We start from the raw sequence: 16,682 nt of genomic DNA on the forward strand, positions 1-16,682 counted from the left end.
TGAACGGGGGAGGGGCAGAGAGAGAGGGAGACACAGAATCGGAAACAGGCTCCAGGCTCTGAGCCATCAGCCCAGAGCCCGACGCGGGGCTCGAACTCATGGACCGCGAGATCGTGACCTGGCTGAAGTCGGACGCTTAACCGACTGCGCCACCCAGGCGCCCCCAAACCCTCTTTTAAATATACAAAGGAATGTCACTATTTACAAATATCCTGTAGTGAATCCTTTTGCAATGCAGAAGATGCTGGTAATTCATCTGGGTTGTAAATGTGGATTTTTCTATTTTGAGTTGGCTTAAAGTGAGGCCCGTTTCTCCAGAGATCATGAAGGATACAGCGGCACCCCTTCTTCCATTCATCCATCCATGCATTTATTGAGCCCTGTTAGGTTTCAGGTACAGTGCTGGGTACTGGAGGTCAAAACGCAAACCTTTTCTCCCTTGTCCTTGGGCTTGGGGCACCAAGCCATGCAACTGTCCAAGAAGCCTTTGGAAGACCTCCTCCTTGGACCAAATTACAGGCAGGCATGTGACTGATTTGCCTTTGACCCTTTGAAGAAAAGAATAATGCCCAGGCTAGTCAAGGGAAAACAGATTCGTTTTCATCTGTCAGAAAGTATGTGGGGGCCGAGGGGAGTTGCTGCAGTTTGGTTTTGGGGCATCCGAGGAAGGATCAGGACTGCTTTTTCTTCCACTGATGAAAGGGTTAGCAGTTTACCACCCGAGGTCACTGAATCACAGGTTTTTGTTTTTCCTGCCTGAGACCTCTGCCATATGACCCCATGTCGAAGACCACTTGTTGTTTTTTTTCCTCTCCTTTCATGTCCCTCGGCTAGTGACTTGGTTGGAGGACATGGGGAGTGGTATGACAGGACCCTGAGAAAGAGAGAAACTCTGATTTCCAGGGTGACCGCTCACCTTGGGTACTTAAAAATTTTCTTTTATTGAGGCAAAATTCACATAACATAAAACCAGCCATTTAGAAGGGAACAATTCAGTGGCGTTTAGTGTAGTCACAATGTTGTACAACCACTGCCTCTGTCTAGTTCCAAAACCTTTTCATCACCCCCAAAATGAAACCCCAAATCCATTAAGCATTTGCTCTCTATTTCCCCCCTTCCCCCAGCCCCTGGCAAACACCCATGTACTTTCTGTCTCCATGGCCCTGCCCATTCTGGATATTACATATAAATGGAATGATACAGCATGGGGCCTCTTGTGTCTGACTTTTCTCACATGGCATTGTGTTTTTCAAGGTCCATCCATGTGGTACTATGTTTCAGTACTTTCTTCCTTTTTCTTAATTTATTTAACTTGAGAGAGAGAGAGAGTGTGTGTGTACCCGCGCAGGGCAGGCAGAGAGGGAGGGAGGGAGAGAGGGAGAATCCCAAACAGGCTCCACGTTGTCAGCACGAAGCCTGATGCATGGCTTGAACCCATGAACCATGAGATCATGACCTGAGCTTAAATCAAGAGTCAGAAGCTTGGGGCGCCTGGGTGGCGCAGTCGGTTAAGCGTCCGACTTCAGCCAGGTCACGATCTCGCGGTCCGTGAGTTCGAGCCCCGCGTCGGGCTCTGGGCTGATGGCTCAGAGCCTGGAGCCTGCTTCCGATTCTGTGTCTCCCTCTCTCTCTGACCCTCCCCCGTTCATGCTCTGTCTCTCTCTGTCTCAAAAATAAATAAATAAATAAAAAAAAAAAAAAAAAAAAAGAGTCAGAAGCTTAACCAGCTGAGCCACCCCGGCACCCTGTACTTCCTTCCTTTTTGAGGCTAAAGGGTATGCCATTGTATGGATCTACCCCATTTTCCTTATGCCTTCATTGGTTCATGGGCCATTTGGGTTGTGTCCACCTTTTGGCCGTTGTGACCAGTGCTGCTATGAACACATGTGTACAGGCATCTGCTTGAGTACCAGTCTTCAGTTCTTGTGGATATATACCCAGGGGCAGGATTGCGGGGCTGAGGGCACTTTTTGGTGGAAAGGAGAAGAGTAAAGGACTGAAAGTTATAGGAGGGGCGGGGGACAGTCAAGGGAGAGAAATGTCCCTCTCTGTCCCAATTGTACGTTAAGGCCTATGAGGAAACATGACCAGAAGGCACACCATCAAGCAACCGTGGGAGCTTCTTCTGGCGTGCAGCTCATGGGCCTGCCCAGACGATTGTACCTTTGCTCGTGCCAGTGCACACTGGGCTGCCTCAGAAAGGCATATTCACCTGAGAATGACAAAGATTTGCTGTCAGTGAGGAGAATTAGTGGAATGTTCTGGGAGCTCTGAAGGCAGTCCCTAGAGAGGAGCCTCAAGAATGTGGTGAACTAGGGCTTTGATGGAATCCTCATGTGATCTCCTGGGGAGACGACAGTCCTTGGAGCACGGGTGTTTCAGCATGCCAGTTAAGCAGGCTTTAGGTCTTGCCTTGTAGTAATTCCTCCTTCCCTCCCTGTCTTCTCCATATATTTATTTGCTCTTACTATGTGCCAGGCACCTGGTCTCAGGCCATGGGGAGACAATGATGAACAAGACAGACATATATATTCCCTGCCTCTTGGAGACTTATGATCTCATGCCTCCATCTCCCAGGACACCTAGCACAAGGCCAGGCACAGAATAGGCACCTACCTAACTGACAGATGCTTTCTGAAGAAACTCCTTCCAACTCTCAGGGGGCAAGGGGCCCAGAAGAGCACAGAAACTGGCAGTCATGACCTCAAGAGTTTTTTGTGGAGTACATAAAAAAGATCTAATGTGCGTGACTAAAGGTTTTCCACTGTAGCTGCTCAGCCATTATTTTGAAAGCTCTCTCTGGCTGCCTTTTCCTACCAGAAGAAACCCTTCATCTCGTAGAAGGTTGCTAAAAAGTTACTTCTTTCAGTAGCTCACAACAGCTAATAGGCATTTTTGCTGATAGACTGTACGACCCAAAAGGAAAGTATATTGGAGTGCAGTGGTGCATTTCATCAGGGGGGATTGGCTTCGTGCCTTTAGGAGTGGCCGCCAGCTTCCTCCTGGGATTTGGTTTCCAGAGGGTTCCCTCACATCACCTGTGCCCTTTGGACTCTCTCCTGTACTTTTGCCTGGGTGTCACCTAAGCGCTGGTAGCAACCATTATAGAGCTAAATCAGCTTGCCAACTGTGCTGGGCCATGTGCCCACAGATGCCACAGTTGAATTTGTCATGAAAATCTCCTTTTGTACATGTGCGGCTGAGAGGTGAAGCAGTTCTACTAGGTGATGCTTAGCTAGGAGACAAGGAGGCAGAGGGGTGACCTGATGTCTAGCCTCCTATCAAATAAGCAAAAGGCGGTTTAAATTTTTTTTTAAATTTTTTTTAACGTTTATTCATTTTTGAGACAGAGAGAGACAGAGCATGAACGGGGGAGGCTCAGAGAGAGAGGGAGACACAGAATCTGAAACAGGCTCCAGGCTCTGAGCGGTCAGCACAGAGCCTGATGCGGGGCTCGAACTCACGGACCGCGAAATCATGACCTGAGCCGAAGTTGGCTGCTTAACCGACTGAGCCAGCCAGGCGCCCCTAAATTTTTTTTTATTGTGGCAAAATACTTACAGCATAAAATTTACTATTTTAACCTTTTGATTGTCTTGTTTTTATTTTATTTTATTTTATAATATTTATTTTTGAGAGAGAGAGACAGACAGCGAGTGAGGGAGGGGCAGAGAGAGAAGGAGACACAGAATCTGAAAGCAGCATCCAGGCTCCACACTGTCAGCACAGAGCTGGACACAGGGCTCGAACTCCCAAACTGTGAGATCATACCTGAGTTGAAGTCAGACGTTTAACCAGCTGAGCCACCCAGGTGCCCCTTAACCCATTTAAAAATTTTTTATTTTGAGAACAAGAGAGCAAGTGGGGGAGGGGCAGAGAGAGAGGGCGAGAGAGAATACAAGCAGGCTCCACACTGTTGGGACAGAGCCTGACCTGGGGCTCTATCTCACAAACTGTGAGATCATGACCTGAGCTGAAATCAAGAGTCAGATGCTTAACGGACTGAGCCACCCAGGTGCCCCCTACTCTTTCAACCATTTAAAAAGTGTACAGTGAAGTGACATTGAGTGCATTCAGAATGTTGTGCAACCATCACCACTACTGAGTTTTGGAACTTCTTCATCACACCGAAAGGAAACGCTATGCCCATTAGGCAGTCACTTCCTGTTCCCTCCCAACTACCCTTGTGCTTTTTGTCTCTGTAGATTTGCCTGTTCTGGATATCTTATATACATGGAATTATACAGTATATGGCCTTCTGCGTCTGGCTTCTTTCATTTAGTATAATGTTTTTAGGGTTCATTCATGTTGTAGCATACGTCAGTACTTTGTTTCTTTTTATAACTGAATAATGTTCCATTATATGGATGGACCACGTTTTGTTTATCCCTTCATCAGCTTAACAGCATTTGGATTGTTTCCACTTTTTTGGCTATTGTGAGTAGACCTGCTAAGCACATTCCTTTGTGTATAAGTTTCTGTTTGAACACCTGTTTTCAATTCTTTGGGGGTATACACCTATGAGTGGAAGCAAAAGGTTTTTATGAGGGTACATGTGGCCCTCTCCCCCATGTTTTTCAAAGATGAAGGAATTCTGCTTCCTTATCTTACTTTGAATTGGAGAGATCCTGATTGGCTGTATGAACATCGTGACCTGCAGGGAATTGAAATCTTGGGACAGGTCTGAGATTGTTCTGGGAGAGTCCATTCCCTATACCATTAAAAGCAGGGATCCCAGACCTAAATGCCTTCAGGCTGATCATGTAAGAGAGCAGAGCAGGCTGGGTGGGGACTGTTGAACAGGAGAACGCACATGTCGCCTCTCCCTCCAGCCAATTGTTGACATGCAGGAATGTGGGATGCCGTGTTGCCAGATTTTCTGATATTTTTTTTTTCAAGAAAAGTTGGAAATCCAGATTTTTAGGTGAAATCTGTAAATTTTAAAATGTTCAACATTTTTTTTTTTTTTTTGGTTTAAAACACTGGGCCAAACCCCAAGTCGTCAGTGGGCTAGATTTGGGTCCTGGCTGTTGGTTGGCAACCTCTGACTGACAGCAGGAAACATATCTCTCCCTGTTAGCCCCCAGACCCTCTTGTGTTCCTTCCTTCCCTTCTCCCATTCTCCTGGCCCCATATAGATGTACTTTGTTTCTAGGCCCTCCTCCAGCCCACCCTCCTTGTCTCACTGCCTTCTCTTCTTTCATCAGATCACCTCTCAGATCTTCAGGGCCGGGCAGAGGGTGACCCTGGTGTGTCCTGGGACTTCTACAGCAGTTCTGTGTTGGGTAAGCTTTGAGTCGGGTTCCTCCCATGCTTGTCTGTGGCCCAGAGATGGGGGATTGCTTTGGGTTTCACGGATTCTTCTCAAAGACGGGGGTGAGAAGGGAGGCTGCCTTTCTGCACCTGTTAGTAACTTACAGAACCTTACACACCCTTTCAACCCGAACACTAGCCCATGCTCCCCCTAGACTCAGAATACATTGGCCTAAACCAGGGATGCCACAAAGCCACCCCTCATTTGCCCTCCACCACTTATGCCCTGGCTATTGTTTTTATTCTCTCTCTTCCAAGTGCCTTTCTCCTCCCTTGCTTCGTCCTAACCCTGCCACAAGCCCCTGTGTTGCACTGTCATCTCTTCCGGCATTGTTCACACTCAAGAGAGACCCAGCCCCTCACCTGGCCATGATCATTCTCTCCCTGCCCTACTCCCACCATGCACAGTTTCAGAGACAGCTGCTGCCTCCCAGGCCCTTAGCCTCTGACCCAAGCTTTTCTCTCTAGGAAGCGTCTCTCTCTGTGGCAGTCAGCTAGCACTCATTCCTGGGGCCGGGGCTGCAGGTTGGGGGAGGTGTCCACCCCTAAGCTTTGGGGAAGCTGGAGCTGGGGAAGGTTGGGATGGAATGAAATATGCCACACCCAGACACGTAGCCGGGGATGGGAACTGACTGAGTGGCCCCTCCGGGCTCCTGAGAGCCCCACAGGCATGGCAGGTGTTTCTACCTTGCCTTTGACTGCTGGTAGTGTCATCGGGCTCCATTTCCAAAGGCCGAGCGGCTGGTCCTTTACAGCATCCGGCTGTTTTCCAGCTGAAAGGTGGAGTATAATGAATTTCTGGCCAGAAACTACTGTCTTCCAGGGACAGAACTTTCACATGCCCTCCCAAGGATGGGAGCCATGGGATCAGCAAAACTTGGCCCCAACTGGGGGTCTGTGAACTTGTTGCTTATGTCCTAATCACCCACCTCTGTGCCTCTTTATCTTGTTGAAACATTTTTTTTTTCTTCAGTTTTGTGCACGTAGCTAAGTCCTCATATCCCATGTGCTATCCTTACAGAAGAAAAAGATGGCTTTGCCTGTGACCTCCTCCATAATCCTCCTGGGAACTCTGATCAAGAAGGAGATGATGTGGAAGAGGATGACTTTATGTTTGAGCTCTCAGACAAGCCTCTTCTCCCTTGCTACAACCTCCAAGTGTCAGTGTCCCGCGGGTAAGTGTCTAAGAGCTACAGGGACTGAGTGCCAGGATCCTGGCAACCCCTAGCCTGCCTCCCTGGGAATGGGGGAGTTCTCCAGAAGGAAGCAGAGACCTGAAGAGCACATGCTGGAGCTTAGGAAACCTGACATATGACCAAGGCCAGCCTGACTTTCCAGCCCTGATTAGTTACATTCAGAACAGAGGCTGTAAGCTCTAGGTATATTGACTATATGTATTTCCCAAACCCAAAATCTAGATTCAAAGAATCTAGATTCACTCTCTAAAGAATTGCTCTGCTGTTCCTGGGTGTGAGAGATGATCTGGGAGATGTTTGAGCTGATGAACTATTAGAATCTCTGGAACATTTCTGTGGTTTCTGGGAACAGCCAGACAGAATATTTGAAATTGAGATTCTTGGAAAAGCCGGGACATATGTTTGCCATAGCTAAGGGGCTGCTGGGGTCCTTAAGTAATCCGCAGGCTGCTTTCTTGTAGCCTTAATGTTGGCGAGATGATGGCCTCAGTGCTGTCATCTCAGATCACTGTGTGTATTGTTAGCAGGCATCACCTGTTTTTGGAGACTAGAATATACTTGATGCTTACCCTTAGACCGAACCCAGTTAAATCTTGATTTGAGGGTTCAGAAGGGACAGCCTGGAGGCCATGGTCCTTTTCGGCTCTTACGGATGGCAGTGTGTGGCAGTGCTGCTCAGGAGGATGCAGAATGAATTGTCTTTTTATTATCAGCCTCCACCATTAGGTGTTTTCTTCCTCTTTTCCAATATGTTTGCAGATACTTTTAAGGGTACTTGTTCTTTGATACCTATTTTGGAAACATTAGACCCTGTCTTTCTAAAAAAAGTGAAGGCACATGAAGTGCACATGGTTGAGAGAGGGGTGCACAATGGATTAGGAGCCCTTCAAGTGAGTCCCTCAAGTTGACTACTCTAACCATTCACCATCCGGCCATGGTTTCTTTGCATCCCTTCCCCCAGGGGCTGATAAGAATAAAAATAGCCTATATGATGACACTGGTTGGGATCAAGTTTCAGGGGCTTTTGGTCCTTATTCTTCTGGGCATCAGCTGATCCCAGAGGGTGGGGCCAGGCCTCTGAGATATAGTATTGCACAGTTAATTAATTCCTCCAGAGTATTCAGCACCTCCTTCTCTGAAACAGGATCTTGGGCTCCAGGCAGTAGAAGGACCAGGCTAGTGTGCATCAGGTGTAGACAGAACACAGGGCAACTGAGAGCCACGTGCCACTCAGCCACCCGAGCAGCAGGCAGGTTTTCAGTTGAGAACTTGGTATGGGCAAAGCTGGTTTTCCTGACATTACATCCTTCTGTGCCTCTTCTGAATCTGCCCTTGCCCACCACTGCAGCACACTGTGAAATGAATGTTCTTCAAGAAGTAGGAAGGGTGTAGAATGATGACCCACCGAAGTGCCTTCGAGTCATCAAAGCAAAGCTGAATTCTGACCACCAAGTGTTAATGTTCTGAGGGGTCTTTTCCATTCTTTGAAAGTGATGGTTCAAGGGAATGGTGTCTGTAGTCCCTTCCTCTGAACCTAGAGCATTCCATTTCCTGATGGTGTGAGAAAAGGGGTTAGTGTCACAGGGAAGAGTGTTGCATTTTAGGGAGAAGGACTGTGGGTCTGGGTAGAAGTGGTAGGTGTTGTACAGAACACTCAGTTCTTTTTATTAAAGTTTATTTTGAGAAAGAAAGTGTGAGCGAGCAGGCGAGGGGCAGAGAGAGAGAATCCCACGCAGGCTCCGTACCCTCAGCACAGAGCCAGATGCAGTGCTTGAACCCATGAACCACAAGACCATGGCCCAAGCCAAAACCAAGTGCCAGTCACCCAACCAACTGAGCCACCCAGGTGCCCCAAAAGAAAACACTCAATTCTATAAACGTGTCTTCAGCAGGCACACCAGTCAAACCCTGAGGGCCAGAATACAGCCTTCAAAGAATCTCCAGTCTAGAGGAGGAGGCAGACAAGTATACAATTAGTTCTAATAAAAGACAATATGTCCAAAGTGGATTTATTATTATAAAAATTTAATGCAGTTCAGAAAGGTGTCAAGTGAATAATAGAAGTTCTAGTCCACCCTGAGCTCCCATTCCTGTGTCACAGAGAAAACCACAGTTTACATTTCTTTTGTATCCTTTCTGAAATGGGTCATGTTCTAAGTATTATAAAAGGGGTATGAACCAAGCGCCATGCCACTGTGGAAGATGGGATGAACAGGCAGTTTTGTGAAATGGGAACAACCCATTTCACAGGTGAGATGGCGCCTGAGCTGGGCCTGAGAGGAGGGGAAGATGGAGGGCGAGGCACAAGCAGAGGCATGAGACAGACAAGTTCAGAAAGTGGGGCTTGTCCTTCAGCAAATGTCTGGCACTTGGTGGGGTGGGGGGTACACTGTGTGTGTGAGTGTGTGTGTGTTATTAGGAGAGGTTGGGCTGAAGAGTTGAATGGGGTCATGTTTGAAAGGTCTTGCCATAATATCATGGTAATGAATGTGGAGGTTTCTTTGCTGGAGGTACTGGGGATCCATGGAAAGCAGTTTAGGGAGTGAGAAGGCCAGATTTTCTTTTTTAGAAAAGGGGTAGTAACGGATGCAGTGAGGGTAGGTGGGGGTGCAGCAGGGAGACTCTTAGCCGGGGGGAGACCAGTTAGGAGGTTGACACAAATGCTGCCGGTAGGACAGGGCAATGGCCAGGACGGACAGCCTTGGAGACGGGACCATCATCAGGGGAATGCAGTGTCTCTTCCTGGTTTAGTCGAAGCAAGCGCATGGCCCGTGATCGGCCTCCCCGGCACCCCTCCCAGCTGTCCCCAGGCTGCCGCCCAGGCCAGTCGGGTGTGCTCAGCAGAGTCAGACTGGCTGTAACGTGAGCTCTGGCCCTGCAGAAACGATGGTGCTGCCGCTGGAGAAAAAACTTGTCTAATGCATTCCAGAGCCAAAGAGAAATGCCTTTTAGATTACCCACAGTTTAGGCCTTTCTCCACGGCTCCCCGTCTGTTGGGGAAGGTCTTGGAGAACGAAGAGGCACGGGAAACAGGAGTGAGAACAGGAAAGGGAAACCAGACGGGGTAGCAGGGCTCAGTAGAGGAAAGAACTGGTCCCAGCAGATGGTAAACTCCAGGTCACGGGGTGTGGGGAAGGCCTGGGGATGCCTGCTAAGAGTTTTGGGTTCTGGAAGGTCCCTTTCCTTCCTGCTCCCACTATTTTAAAAGGAAGAGGTAGTCACGGGTTGAATGCTCACAACTGAGCTGAAAGCTGGTTCAGCCAGTGTAGGCTAGCACAGGAGATTTTTGCCTCAGTGACACCCAGGGAGCCCATGGTTTAGTTTGGGGGTGGGGGACAGGTAGCCAAACTGGCAGCCTTCCTGGGCCTTCCAGAGTGTTCCTGGCACCCCACTGGTTCCCCCCAGGCCTCTTCCTTAACTCCTACTCTTGCCTCTTCCAGGCCCTGCAACTGGTTCCTCTTTACCGATGTCCTGAAGAGGCTGAAGCTTTCCTCCAGGATCTTTCAGGCTCGGTTCCCGCACTTTGAAATTGCCACCTTGCCCAAGGCTGAGTTCTACCGGCAGGTGGCCTCCAGTCAGCTTCTGACCCCAGCCGAGAGGCCCGGAGGCATGGACGACAGATCTGCCCCAGGCTCCTCTGAGACTGTGGAGCTGGTGCGGTATGAGCCAGAGCTACTTCGGCTCCTGGGGTCTGAGGTGGAGTTCCAGCCGTGGAACAGTTGACCGGGAAAACAGCCCCTCCCTTTTCTTCTTTCTCCTCCCTTCACCCTTCCCCACTTCCCATGTCTTTCCCCCACCGAGCACCAGACTGCAGAATGAGGCAATAATACGGACCAACAAGAAGCCGCCTTATCAATGCCAGCATTAGTGACTGGATTTTTTTTTCTGGTTATAATTAGTTCTCATCTCCCTGTCATCGTCATTGTTGTTGTGGTTGGTGATGGGGGTGGAAAGTTGAATTCCACGTCTGAGGGCAAGAGGTCCCGGGGATGGTGGGAGGTGGTGCCAGGGTCCCTTGGGGTGGCCTCAGCCTGTCCGGAGGAGAAATGAGAAAAGGCCAAATCTCTGAGCGCCCCCTCCGTTCCCCTGTGTTCTTCTGTCTTCCATAGTATTTATTTTATTAGTATTTAATTTGTATTGTTTCATTGGTTTCTGATAAGTCTGTATCACTGTGACGATTTGAGACAACTTGTTGTATTGAGGGACTTTCTTCACCTCCTTTCTTTGTCTTTCTTGATAAGCTTTGGAGCTGCCCCCTCCCTCTGACAGTTACTCCCAGGTTTGTTTTCACCCCACTGGGGAGGGGGCAGGTGGGGCAGGGGGCCGAGGACCCGTGACTGATGAAGGTGGCTGGTGCTGGCCTGGGGCTGGGGGGATTGAGGATAATCCTGAGGCTTTGGTGCTCCCCCCCCCCCATTTTTTAATTGTTTTACCACCTGCCCTTCACAGCAGCCCTGTCTCGAGATTAGGGAGGTTTCTGGGGAGGGGTGGATTGTGAGGGCGAGGGGCTAGTGAGTCACTCTGCTTGGGGAGAGTCAAGAATGGGAGTGAAAGCTAAGGTCACCCCTCCTCACACTTCCTTCACTGCTCCCCTCAGAGTGCACAACATGGGCTTGTTCCACGTCTCCTCCGCCCACCCCCGCACCTCCATCCACCCCACCCCTTTCTGCCTTTGCCCCTTCTGGATGCTGAGGCTCTCAGCTCCCAGCCCTTGCCTATCACCTCTCCCCTTCCCAGATTCAGCACCCACTTTCTCTCTCCTCCCTGCTTCTCCCTCTGCCCCCCATTCTCCTTTGGAATCTGCAGAGGGCTCTGGGATTGATGGCCAGATGTGAGATCCAGGCCTCAGCTGTTTCCTAGGTGAGGGCAGGAGGCTGGGCTCCAGCCGGGCTCCACTCCCACCTCGCCTCAGGACCTGGGGCTGAGTGTGGGGCCCCTGCCAGGCCTCCCTCCTGGCCTCCAGCACTGGGTTTGTTGAAGGAGAGAAAGGGAGAGAGGGGAGGAGCTTGGGCTGTTTCCCTGTCCCTTCCCCCCTCTGTGGCATTGTCTTTCCTACTCTTGTTCTTATTTTTCTACCAATTGCTATTTTTTCCAAACAATCCTTGTAGAGAGTATGTACCATCTAAAGGCAGGAGGGCCTGGCTATGGCCAGCTGATTGGAGATGGTACAGTTTTATTGTACAGGTGCTAAAACAACAACAACAAAAGAAGAACATGGAAAAAAAAAGACAAAAAAAAATGGCAAAAAAAAAAAAAGCCAGTTTGAGGATGGGACAATCTGTTCTCTGGAGACTCCTGACCCATGTGGGAGATTGGTGGTTATTTTCTTTGTATTGTGTTTGTTCTTTGTTCCCAGGGGGAAGTTCAAGGCCCCCTTCTGTAGGACTGCTCCCCACCCCCACCATACTGCCCAGTTGGTTTTGAACAGTTGTTCTCCCTTTAAAAAAAAAAAATATATATATATATATATATATATACATATATATATATATAAAGTTGAGGGGTTTGGGGTTTTAATTTTTTGGTTTTGTGGGGGTTCATGGTATTGTGTGGTTTATTTTATGTTTGCCTTTACCTTTTTGCATTTGGGTGTGTATTCTGGCTGCCCTTTATGTTTCATTTTAAGCAACTGGCTGTGGAGTCAAAAACACTTGCATACTGAAAACCTGCGTCAGGGCTTCTGTCTCCTGTCTTTACTCTTCTCCCCATATTGGTTTTTCTGTGGTTAAAGCAGATGGGTGTCCTGATGAAGTCAATGGGAAACCCCTGATCCTGCCTTGCAGTTTGGGTACAAGTGAGGACAAGGTGGAGGGGCTAGAGAACATTTGGGTCACTGGGGCAAGATCTGGAAAGAAAAGGCAAGGCAGGGGCACATCCTGGGCTGCAGGAGCTGTGGGGAGAATGGAATATCTGCATCAGTTTAGGTGTGTGTGGGTGTGGGTGTGGGCACGTGCGTGTGCGTGCACCTTGTTTGCTATAGGAGTAGCAGAGCTGGAAGGAGAGCCCTCTCTTAGGCGGCTCAAGGAAATCACCTGCCTGCTGGCTCTCTTGCCCTGGGCCACCCACATCCACATCTGACTGCACAGTCTTATCACTGCCCTCACTGTTGTGCCCCTGGCCTCCCACCCCTGGGCCGCCCACATGGTGCAGGCAGTCCACACTTCCGGTTTCCTAAGACCCAGCTACTATGGAGGCAAGATGCCCGTCCTGTATTTTACACCTTTTCTTCCCACTTCTGAAAAACAGTGGTAGAAGCTCCTAGTTCCTTTTGCCTGCTGGCTTCAGAACGTACCTGTTACTGTTTGAGGGGAAGTGGATGTTTGACAGGCCTGGGAGGTCTCCCTGTGTAAGTATCTGGAGAACCCTGTCAGTGTACAAGTGAGGGTATCTGTGGGTCTGGCCAACTGGAGTCTAGCCACCCCCAGGAGCGAACTATGAGCTGCTCTTTGCTCCAGCCCCAGGAGCGTGCTTCAACTCGGGTCTTTCTGCCCAGGTGGAGGAACATCCATCCCTTGGAGCCACAGCATTAATCTTCCTCATTGGCCTTTGCTTACCCACTTTCTGATCTCGAGGCCTGTAGACTACTTGCTTTCTCAGGTTCCTAAACAACCCTATAGCAGTACTGAATTTAGGTCAATCCTCTGTTTGGAACTTGGAGTGAAGAAATCAGACAAGTCAATAGGTCACAAAAGCTATGTGGTGAGTGCAAGGATTCAGCTCAAAGGGCAAGGGCACTGGGGTGGTTGGAAGGACTTACTGGGAGAGAGGGTGCCCAATTGACACTTAAGTAGAAAAATAGGAGTTAGGGGTGTCGGGGAAGCATCTCTGAACTGAGGGGACAATCCGAGCAAAGGCTTGGAGACAAATGAGAGTAGTATGTGCAGGAAACTATAAGCCACTTCAGTGTCACTGCAGCTGGAAGGGACAGATGGGGAAGGAGGGGGCAGGAGTCCTGCCAGGCATGCCAACGGGCACGGCTTGGACTTTTGCCCTAGATGATGGGAACCACGGGAAAACTTTAAACTGGGTAGTGATAGAGGGTTTTTTTTTTTTTTCGTATTAATGGTAAAAATGTGTTGGAGGTGGGCCACAGAGAAAGAAAGGTAATCGCTTGAGATTCAGGTGAAAGCAGGAAGGGAGAGTGGTGAGGGTACTATAAGAATTTCTGTTGAAGGCAGGAGGGAGATGCCATGGGTAGAGTCAGAATGACTCCAAAGAGAGGGCGCCTGGGTGGCTCTGATGGCGTCTGACTTCAGCTCAGGTCATTATCTCATGGTTGGTGAGTTGGAGCCTCACATGGGGCTCTGCACTCACAGTGCAGAACCTGCTTGGGATTCTGTCTCTCTCCCTCTTTCTCTGTCCCTGCCACACACTCTCTCTCTCAAAATAAATAAGTAAACTTTATTAAAAAAAAAAAAAAGAATGACCCCAAATAAATAGGTGAGGGTCCTTTGGGGAGCCATGGACATCCCTGCGCTTCTGGGTTTGGGTGTGTGGGTGCACACACCCCTTTATTTCCCTGCAGAAAGGAGGCAAGTTAAAAGCAAAACCAAAAAGTTCCTTGTTCTCTTGCCTTTGGGCTCCTTTCCACACACCTTTGCCAGATAGGGCTCACTGCCCTTCAGCCAGAGTGGGAAGACCAAGGCAGGAGGTATGGGTTGTGATATGAAGCCTGCATCCCTGCTCCAGATTGGGGTGATCTTTTTTTTTTTTTATTTATTTTTTTTTTTTTATTTTTTTTTTTATAAATTTTTTTTTTCAACGTTTATTTATTTTTGGGACAGAGAGAGACAGAGCATGAACGGGGGAGGGGCAGAGAGAGAGGGAGACACAGAATCGGAAACAGGCTCCAGGCTCTGAGCCATCAGCCCAGAGCCTGACGCGGGGCTCGAACTCCCGGACCGCGAGATCGTGACCTGGCTGAAGTCGGACGCTTAACCGACTGCGCCACCCAGGCGCCCCAAGATTGGGGTGATCTAATCCTTCCAGTGCGGCCTAGGGGAAGGAGCCAGCTCCACCACTTGCCACCTAGGCTGACCTTGGGTGAGAACCTAATCTTTCTGACTCTTCATCGCTCCGTCTGCCAAATAGGGCTCAATTTACCCACGAAGGAAGAGAACCATACTGAGTAAACACGGCTGTTTGCTGAAGTTAGTTCCTCTTACGTGTCGTGGGCCAACAGTTAATGATGGTTTTACCAGAATGTTCCTCTTTGGGGTGCAGGGTTAAAGGGAGGCCCTGTTCAAGTCTCCGTATTTCCGGAGAAAGGGCCATCCGCTATCCGCGCATCCCTATTTGGGTCGGAGGGGGGGCCACTTGGGCAGTAAACTGCCCCTTCCACATTCTAACCTTTAACAGGGAAGCTTGTTGAGTGTTTTATTGTGTCCAGCCTGCCAAGACGTGTGTGTGTGTGTGTGTGTGTGTGTGTGTGTTTTAGGGAGAATGGGGTCTGCCCCAAGGGCAGCCTGCTTAGCTGCCATGGGGAGGTGCCGAGCTCGGGCCTCCTGGACCCCGCAATGGGCAGCCCAGGACTCCACGTGTTCCCCTAGACTCCGGGTTTACACCGCGAGGGGAGCTAGTGCGCCGCAGCGTCGGGCAGCTGGGTGCGGACGCCTCCCCGGCCCGGCACCGGCCCTGCGGGAGCCCAGGTTCACACCACAGCGGGCGGTCCGGGGCCCTCCGCAGGCAAACGGATGCCGCGGGCGCCTCGATAGCTCTCCGATTTCAAGGTGGAAAGCGGCGCCTCGTGGACGTGCAGCTATAGGCAGGCCGCGGTGGGGAGGCGGGCCAGGCCGGACGCCCCAGCGGCGAAGAGCGGAGGCGGAGGCTCCCTCCCTAAGCCGGGGAAGAGCGGCGGCCCGCGCGCGGGGCCGGGTCCGCCGCATGCTCACCTGCTGGTCCGGGAGGCTGGGTGAGGGGGGCCGGGGGGGGGGGTGGGGCCAGGGCGCGACAGGCCAATGGGGAGAGGGCATTCAGGCCACCGCTAAATTCTCCCCGGAAAGTAGAGGGGTGGAGTGCAGGGGGGAATTCTAAGTTCCCGAGCCATGGAAGGCCTTGGTGGGGCCCGGAGCCGCTCAGGGACAGTTGGGGGCTCAGAGTCAGGACAGAGGGACGGGAGGGCGCCGGCCCCACCCTGGCCGCCTCCCCCTTCCCGGGCTCTCCCAGGTCCTCAGCACGCCATCGCCAGCTCGAGAGCTCCACCTACTGGACGTTGGTCCCCACATCCGGCACGCCAGGGGCTGAGACTCTGGAAGGCTGAGATCGTCTTGGCTTCTCAGCCCTGGGAGCGAGCGGTGGGAGGGAGTTGAGCTCACTCACCTCGAGTCCAGCAGCTTTGGAAGCAGAGACCTCTTTAAAAATACGTTATGGGGGGAACGCCTGGGTGGCTCAGGTCATGCTCTTGTGGTGCGTGGGTTCGAGCCCCGCCTCAGGCTACGTACTGACAGTACAGAGCCTGCTTGTGATTATCTCTCCCCTTGCCCCTCCCGCACTTTTTTCTCTCTTTTTCTCTCTCTCTCAAAATAAACTTTAAAAATAAAAACAGGGGCGCCTGGATGGCTCAGTCAGTTAAGCGGCCGACTTCGGCTCAGGTCATGATCTCCCGGTTCTGAGTTCGAGCCCCGCCCCGTGGGGCTCTGTGCTGACTGTCCAGAGCCTGGAGCCTGCTTCGGCTTCTGTGTTTCCGTCTCTATCTGCCCCTCCCCTGCTCATGCTCTGTCTCTGTCTCTGTCCCTCTCTCTCTGTCAAAAATAAATTAAAAAACATTTTTAAAACTTTAAAAATAAAATAAAATAATAAAAATACATTACTGAGGACGCCTGGGGGCTCAGTCCGTTGAGCATCTGAGTCTTGATTTTGGGGCAAGTCGTGATCCCAGGGTGTGGGATCTAGCCCGGCTCCAGGCTTCATGCTCAGCATGGATTCTTAAGATTCTCTCTCTCTCTCTGTCTCTCTGTCTCTCCCCCCCCCGCCCCTCCCCTGCTCTCTGTATCTCTTTCTCTCTCAAATAAAAACAAATATGGAGTCAGAAAAACCTATGATGGTAAGAATAACTTCTTGCCTCGCCCTTTCCATGGGTCCTGACCTTTCTGCCACTCCTTTCCAGCCAGAGGTGAGGAACCAGTGCTGAAGCTGAAAAAGGCAGGGCAAAGGGGTGGGGAGTTCAGGAGTCCC

General features: G+C 50.4%; 1 protein-coding gene across 8 annotated transcripts in view; it reads left to right on the forward strand.

The window, feature by feature from the left end:
• The window catches only part of BCORL1 (BCL6 corepressor like 1), a 64,616-nt gene extending 52,438 nt beyond the window's left edge, over positions 1-12,178 (forward strand). For all 8 annotated transcript variants that reach the window (XM_045473103.1, XM_045473108.1, XM_045473101.1 and 5 more), the window contains 3 exons: positions 5,208-5,285; positions 6,335-6,488; positions 9,950-12,178. In XM_045473103.1, the coding sequence (XP_045329059.1) occupies positions 5,208-5,285; positions 6,335-6,488; positions 9,950-10,232 (515 nt within the window). In that variant the 3' untranslated portion in view covers positions 10,233-12,178. The remainder of the gene's footprint in view (positions 1-5,207; positions 5,286-6,334; positions 6,489-9,949) is intronic.
• Positions 12,179-16,682: the final 4,504 nt, after the last annotated feature.

The sequence above is a fragment of the Leopardus geoffroyi genome, chromosome X (genome assembly GCF_018350155.1).
Source record: "Leopardus geoffroyi isolate Oge1 chromosome X, O.geoffroyi_Oge1_pat1.0, whole genome shotgun sequence".
NCBI lineage: Eukaryota > Metazoa > Chordata > Mammalia > Carnivora > Felidae > Leopardus > Leopardus geoffroyi.